At 43.2% G+C, this 7,643-nt stretch overlaps 1 protein-coding gene across 1 annotated transcript in view; it reads right to left on the bottom strand.

The window, feature by feature from the left end:
• Positions 1 to 849: 849 nt before the first annotated feature.
• CSF2RB (colony stimulating factor 2 receptor beta common subunit) overlaps positions 850 to 7,643 on the bottom strand; it is a 13,275-nt gene continuing 6,481 nt past the window's right edge. Inside the window, exons 7-15 of the mRNA XM_014307396.2 lie at positions 7,442 to 7,613; positions 7,229 to 7,361; positions 6,969 to 7,129; positions 5,934 to 6,079; positions 5,659 to 5,833; positions 4,681 to 4,771; positions 4,345 to 4,414; positions 3,462 to 3,565; positions 850 to 3,186 (exon numbers count right to left, since the gene is read on the bottom strand). Of these exons, the coding sequence (XP_014162871.2) occupies positions 1,983 to 3,186; positions 3,462 to 3,565; positions 4,345 to 4,414; positions 4,681 to 4,771; positions 5,659 to 5,833; positions 5,934 to 6,079; positions 6,969 to 7,129; positions 7,229 to 7,361; positions 7,442 to 7,613 (2,256 nt within the window). The 3' untranslated portion in view covers positions 850 to 1,982. The remainder of the gene's footprint in view (positions 3,187 to 3,461; positions 3,566 to 4,344; positions 4,415 to 4,680; positions 4,772 to 5,658; positions 5,834 to 5,933; positions 6,080 to 6,968; positions 7,130 to 7,228; positions 7,362 to 7,441; positions 7,614 to 7,643) is intronic.

The raw sequence follows: 7,643 nt of genomic DNA, 5'->3' as shown, positions 1-7,643 counted from the left end.
GCATGTTACTCTGCAAATTCCAGGCTCCTTCAGATGATAATATCATCTCTGTGGGATCATAACAAATGTGCTTTTATCTGTAAACCCTGTCTCCAAAATCAGCCTCTGCAAATACCCAGCCAAGCACAGAGGAGCAGAAGGAACAGAGAGCTGTCAGAGTACTGATCACATCTTAGAGTACTGATGACAATGCAAATGGACTTTATCCAAAAGCCACTGAGCTGAATAAAACTTCTCCCACTCATTATTCTTCTTTATTATGAAACCCCAGCAATTCAAGGCCCAGAACAGTGATGCATATCTAAGATATGAATTCAGATACAACATTTACATATGAATTTGAACATCTCCTTTTAGGATATGCTTCGATAGAGCACAATTATACAGCCTGGAAGAAGCTAATTGTGCCACTTATAAAAGGCCAAAGAAGAAATTCTCAAAAAAAAAATCCATTGATTACAAAAGGTCTGAATTGCAAATCTCTCAAAGTGTTCGTACTATTCTCTATCAGAGGCTGCAACTGCCTGCTTTCTACTGTGAAGAGCACCAAGTTCAATTTGCACACCTTTCAGATTTAAAATGGTATTTACAAGGATTAAATTCCCAAAAACCCAAATAATTCCACTGTAATTTCTGAATCAGCACAGTCCCATTAACTCAGCAGGAGGAATCAAGTGGCACAAACACAGAACTTCTTTTCTCTGTCAAGTAATACAGCAAAGTCAGGAGAAAAATGTCCTACCTCATATATCGCATAGTTGAACCTGTAGAATTTTTTGAGACCTGAGCAAATGAGCTGATAGTAATTTTATTGTAAACATAATATTTTTAACATATGAAACAAAATACTTATAGGAAGAAATAATATGTTTATTAATACAGATTTTATATTTGAAAAAATATATGGTTTTTTGGAAGTCAAGTCTACCTTCAGGTCTGAAACCAAAGCCTTTTCACTGATTGCAGAGTAGCAGTTCTGAACAAATGCTCTTACCTTGCACCACTTTCTATACCGCAAAACTGTGAAAAAGGTCTCCTCTTTCTCAACTCTCATTTTTAAGGGAAAAAACAAACAAACTAAGAATCAATTATACTTTAGGATGAAGTATATAATGCATAAACAGTCAATGAACGTAAAAGAAAATCATATAGTACTTCAACACTTAGAAGAACGACAGCAGTTACAGGTTTGTGCACCTTCCCAGCATCTCTTGCCTATCAATTTCTGTTATCTGCCCCACTCCCTCTCACTGAACCTTAGGAGCCCTTCGGTCTTCTTTCAGTAATATTTCTTCTTCCAAATTACTCTCTACAACTTGCTTTATGTACCCCAGTAATGTTTCCTTGTTATCCTCTGAATCCACTGTGATAGACTGGACATTAACATTAAGAAACTTTTCCTGGATTTCGACAATCTTTTCTCATTTTTTATTTATGCTTCTATAAGTGTCTGGGTTTTTTTAAGCTTAGGCAATACCTATTTCATGCCATATTGGAAAGGCAAAGATACAGAATTTCCTTGGTGACTTTTAGAGCTATTTTATAAGTGCACAGAAATTAAACAAAATAGCTTTTAAGGATAGAACTTTTCTTTCCAAGTTTTTCAAGCTTGTCTTCTTCTGATAGCTTTTCAAGCTGTTAAGTCTGCATTTCCTGCCACAAGATTTGCCAAGCAATCTGATATAATTGCAAGATGATTGTGATGTATTACAGGATCATGAGGAGGATAAACTGATCATCATGGATAAGCCAAAAAGTTTAAAAAACACTGCACTGCAATATTTGTGTAGTCCTTCATGCCAAATCTGTGAAGACCACCGAGAATGACATTGAGCTACTTCAAGTTTTTTAACCCATTGGACTGGAAGCTTGAAAATGGAACTGGTGTTTATTTGTTCCTAGGTTTGAGGGTTCATTTTCACCAGAGGGTTGCAACCTCTTTCAGTTACCCGTCTCTTTGGTATTCATTAATATTTACCCATTTAACAGATTTCTTTGATCCTCAAAGATTGCTGCCAGGAAAAGTAATCATCTGATTTCAGGTTTTTGAAGAGCTGGATGGCCTGTATTTTTTCCCTCTTCCATACATCCTTTTCCTTCCCTGTGATGGATTCATCATCACGTACAGGCTGCCCAAGTATTGTCTCACTTTCAGAAAGTTTCATGACTTGATGGTCTTCCTGACTATTATCCATCTTCACACTGGATTTTAGACTGTGGAAGCAATAGTCACCAACCTGGCAAAGGAAAACTGGCTCAGTGCTGTCAGGGTTTAACACCACCAAATTACCTACTGACAAAGGCTGCTTTCTAGGAATACCGTTTTCCTTCTGTAAGACAGGCAAAGAAATCTTTGTGGGCTTTGAATGTTCACGGAGACCTTCAGGCAGAGTAAGATAGTCGCCAAAGGTATCCAGGTGCAATTCAGGAGATGAGGCTGGTGCTTGGCCTGAAACTGGGATCACGACATCAGTTTTCCCCTGAGAAGACTCATGCCAAGAGTGGTCACTGGGACGCTGGGGCTGCTGTGAGCCACAAGGTGATTCCTCAGCTGTGGCAAGTGGAGGATGGGTGGAGGTGCTGGCTGATGGCAGTACCAGGCTGTCCGTGGTGATGTACTCCAAAGGGTACTGTTGAGGAGATGTGGTACAGCTGAGAGCCTTTGGAGAGTTCTGCTCCTCTGTTCCCTCGTTGGTGCCTTCCCCACGGGGTGGTGAGGCCTGTGAGACTTCTTCCTTGTCACTGAGGTGCTGCATCATTTCCTTCTGATCTGGGAGCACATCCCTTGGAGGAGCTGCTTCTGGCTGCTCCTGGCTCTGTGGGGCCTGGGGAGAGTCTTCCCTTGGGAGAGTCACATACTGAAGGGAAACTGATTTCTTACTGAGTCCCACAGGGTCCATTTCCAGGGTCTGGTGTATATCAGGGTGAGAGGACACCACTGGGCTGTACAAGTAGGGACCGTTGAAAGCAAAGCAAGAGATTGCTGTGTGGGAAGCAATACTTGCATCAGCACTGTTTCTCCTTGAAATGGGAAAGGAATGACCAGCTCTCTGATTTGAGCAGGCAACTGGGGCATGCTCTGACTCATTTAAAGCATGGTATGAGTTCTGTAGGTCAGGTATAACAGGGGAAACATCTGTCTTCTTAGTCTGCCCTTCAAGGCACCCTGCCAAAGTCTTCACCGGCCTGAATGTGGGAAAGTTAAAAGTTGTTTGTGAGAGAGATTATTGTTTTAAACACAAAACAAAAACCAATCTTAGTTGAAAACACACATAGCTACACACAGGCTTAGAAAAAAATTAGTGCAGATGCAGTTACCCCTGTAATAAAAAATTGAATCTCCTCCTCAAAAGAAAATTGTATAGGACTTTTAGTGACAGAACATTTGATTATATTCTGCCATGATGCAGTGAGGTCTTAGAGACCATCCACAGTGTCACCATCATGTGCTGTTCACTCACTTGTCCACAACTTGAAGGAAGCTAGCCTGCTCCATCTTCTCTGAAAGGTTGTATTTGTTGAAGTCCACCTGGTTGCCTGTTGGCCAACTTCCCAAATGTCCTTTCTGAAAATGAAAAAGCAGACATGACCAAAGAGCAGTATCTTGCTGGCAGTAGAATCAGGAATTGTACATTCCCCATGGATGAAGAAAACAAATAGGAGAGCCTATAGCACCTGGTAACAGGGATATAACTTCACTAATACAACTCAAAGGTATGTTCTCCTCTCCAGAAGATGGTTTCTTCAAACCCATATTGCCATATCACTGACCTGACTACAAGTACTCAGTGAGCCAGCTAGGAAAGATGCCCTCCGAAACTTGTTATTTGTGAATGGAGAACCTAAGGGATTTTATAGTAGATGGTTGTCTTGGCCAAAGTGATCATGTAATGATTGAGTTTAACATTTTCAGAGTAATGGGAAAAAACAAAAAGGAACAGTAGAGTTACTACTCTGGTCTTCAAGAGAGCAAACTTCAAGATGTTCAGGGAGATACTTGACAGTGTACCCTAAGAACCTGCTTTTGAGAGTTAGTGAGCCCATAAGTGCTGGGCAGGTTTTAAGAACCCCCTTTTAAAAGCAAGGAGTAGGAAATTTTAAAGTACTGAAAATTTTTCTACAATGATTTTTAATCACAGTTGTGTTGACAACCACAGCACAAAGAGGTCTGCTAAATATAAGAGCACTTATGTTGAGTAGGACCAGAACTTCTCCTAAAAACAAGTAATAGATAAATGAAGGTATCTGTTAATTGTGGACTAGAAAGAAGAGCTTTTAAGATTATTGGAAGTCCTGAAAAAGAAAGAGAAATAACGAATCCTTCAAGGTATGGTTCCCTCTTACCCCCAGATAGCCCTGGATCAGGAGACTCTTGCTGGGGTTCGGAATCTTTTCCTCCCACATTTTCTTCTTCCTGCAGCAAGAACAGTTTTCAAGATTTGCTTCTCAATTTGCTGCTGCCAGAAAAGGCTGCACCACATAGACCATGCTGCTCAGCACAGCCGGGCACAACCAAGGCAGCGCCGCAGCCGCACCCAGCTCTCTCCTCTGCACAGCCACGCACAAGGCTGCCCACCAAGGCCCATCTCCACATAGCCTCTCTCCTGAGGACAAGAAGTTCCTCAGACTTCATGCCACCCACATGGGCTGCTAAGTCTCCCTGTTGCAATGCAAGCCTACCTGAGGAAATACTTATAGCTGCAATAAGCAACTATCAGTGAAGCGATGATGAGAGCTGGGAGTGTCACTGGAAGAACCACAGGTGGCAGAACTGAAACAGAGAAAAGAGAAAAGCTATCCACCTGCAGAGTGACTGTTTCCTGCAACAGGTTTTTCACTCTGGCCACTATTCAGGGAATTTGATATGTGGAGGAACAAGATCATAGGGCCTTCATTAAACATTTTAAGCTAATGAAAAGATGGTTATGAACCTAACTCCACTATGAACAACAGGCATGGCTTCAGACATCTTAAGTCTGCCTCTGACTCTGCACAGTTCTGAGGAAATGGGGTCTCAGAGATTTTCTAAGAGCTCCCCCTGCCAACAGCCACAACAGCACACTAATTTCTTCCTGAATACATGTATCAAAATTTGCCCACAGTATAATCACTACAACCTTCCTCAGGACAAATCATGCAAGATCATATTACTTTGTGCAAAAGATTGTATGATGGCAGACATTCTGCCTCCAAGTCCATAAACAGCAAAAACATGTAAAGATTTTATCTCCAGCAGACTCCATTGTGTGTTTTACACAACCTTATAGTCACTCTGCGAATATAAAAAGCTGATGTCTTATCTTCTATCTTCTTAAAGTTCTTTAGTCACTGACAGCAGAATGGATTACTGGAATCAGAAAACAATCATAATCTTTTGGGCAGGATGTCTTTGATTCATTCTCCACATGGAAAACTTTATGGTTAGTTGTATTCACCTTATGAAGGCAAGCAAGAAAGAAGCTTAAAAGGTCATTCACTTCCTTCCCTAGCATTGTTGATGTACTGCAAGGATGCAGGCAGGGCAGCTGCCTTGGTAAGTGACTCCAACTAGGCCATGGCTGCACCTCACTCCAATCCCAGCTGAGACAATATGTTATACTAAAGAGCCATCCCAGCCATTAGCAGTCCACCAAAACCTGACAGAAGCATGGAAAGTACCATTCTCAGTCTTCCAGGTGAACTCCTCACTCCATTCACTCCAAGGTCCCTCATAGTCTGGAGGCTTATTCACCCTTGCACGCATTTTCCCCCTATATTCTGTAGATGCTGCCAGCATCTGCAGGGTGAAGATGAAGGGAGGTTCATCATTGCTGATATTTAACACCTGGAGAGTCTGGGGAGAGGGAAGAAGCACAAATGACAGAGGTGAGAAGAACTGTCTTTCCATTTGACCAGTGAAGAAATATTCATTACTCTTGCACTTTGTAAGTTACCTTTTCATATCGATTGTTTTCCCAGTACTTGACTTGGTATCTCTGTGATATGAAGCTGTACTTCATATTGTGTTTTTTCCACCTTAGTTCATACTCTTGGCTCCCTGTTGCTGTTACTGACACATTTGCAGGCGGCAGCACCTGGACTGAAACACACTGAATGTCTCAGAGCACTTACCAACCTACTGTTCCAGTGCTCTCTTTCCACATTGTGAATCATTTCCCGGGACTGAAAACAAGGTTGTTTTGTGCAATGTAAAATGGCTCGGCTTTTTAACATTTCTTAACTCTCTACATCTTCATTTTCTAGTCAAATACAACAATATTAACAGTATACAAGAGTATTAAATAACAGAAAATCCATACCCATGAATACTGAGAATGCTCCCTGTGTACAGAAAAGCAGCAAAGCAATAGTTGAAATATCTGTACTTGTCCACCACGTTTCCAGAAATTTTCAATTCTTTTGGAGCTACCTCCTGATATTTTCACCCACTGCAGGAGCTGCTCTAGTTTTAGAGTTTGAGAAGTCACCCAAATACTTTCAGATACATGTGGGCAGAGATGGCCTACCTGGTGCACCTCACTGGGAAAAGGATTCCTACCTCATCCAGGGTTCCAGGGGCCATTGCACAAACCCACAAGAGCTCACTGACTTCTTGAGAAATCACATAGTGACACGCTCCTACTCACTACAGACACCTCTCACCACAGTCCCCTGTCACCTGGGACACTCATGAATGTGAATCACAGAGAAGTCAGCAGGATGGCAAATGCTCACTGAGAAGCTCCAGGTCACAACCTGGATTTCTGTGCTACAGTTTCCATCACTGTCACCTTCCTCAGAGTAACACTGAGGAACTCCACACCTACACCACAGAGCTCTGACCTGATACAGTCCCTTTCTTTATCAGTGATTGTTTCTTCCACTTCCCACTCACTTTTCCTCAACGCCTCTGTCCTCAGCCCCACTTGCTCAGACAGGCATCCCTCCAAGAACAAGAAGGAGAAGCAGGAAACAACACAGGAACTCACTGTTTTTGTAGGCTTCAATCATCTTTTCCTCTGTCTTGGCCCGGACAGATACATGGTACTGGCTCTGGCTGCTAGAATTGCTAACAGGGATCTCACAGCTCTGGACCACATATGGGGTGTGGGGCAAAGTCTTCTCATGTACAGGAGAGCACTCCTCTTCTCTGAGGGGAAGAAAGAGGATGAATGGGAATCAGGGGAATGGAACAGGCAGAAGCCCCATGGGAGAGGCACAGACACACTGCCATGGGCGGAACACATACTGTGATGCTGGGGTGGCCCTGAAGAACAAGCCAAAGAGGACAGAGGTGGTGATCACTTTCTTCACTTCCCAGCTGCACGTCAGACGGTCTCCACCATTGAAGAGGCAGCGAAGGTTCCTGGGCTGAAGGCCACCTTCAGAGAACACAAGTGCAAGTTTAGTGACAGGGAAGTTCTGGCTTCTCAGGTTCCAGTCCCACTCCATCCCATGCTACCTTCGGGGGTCTTCCATGACACCTCCGTGCTCCACTCACTGTACTGCCCAGAGAAGCTGCTGGCCTGCCCTGGTCTGGCTCGCACACGGGCAACGTAGCTGCTCCCTGGGACAAGGTCCTCAGGTCTGAGACTGCACTGGGTGGTGCTGGAGAGCAAGAGCGAGGCAGCTTCCTGTTGTTGGGAGAGAGGAAGGAATGGAGG

The sequence above is a fragment of the Geospiza fortis genome, unplaced genomic scaffold (assembly GCF_000277835.1).
Source record: "Geospiza fortis unplaced genomic scaffold, GeoFor_1.0 scaffold173, whole genome shotgun sequence".
Classification (NCBI taxonomy): Eukaryota; Metazoa; Chordata; class Aves; order Passeriformes; family Thraupidae; genus Geospiza; species Geospiza fortis.
The sequence above is the reverse complement of the archived record's forward strand: the minus strand, read 5'-3'. Positions and strand labels throughout refer to the sequence as shown.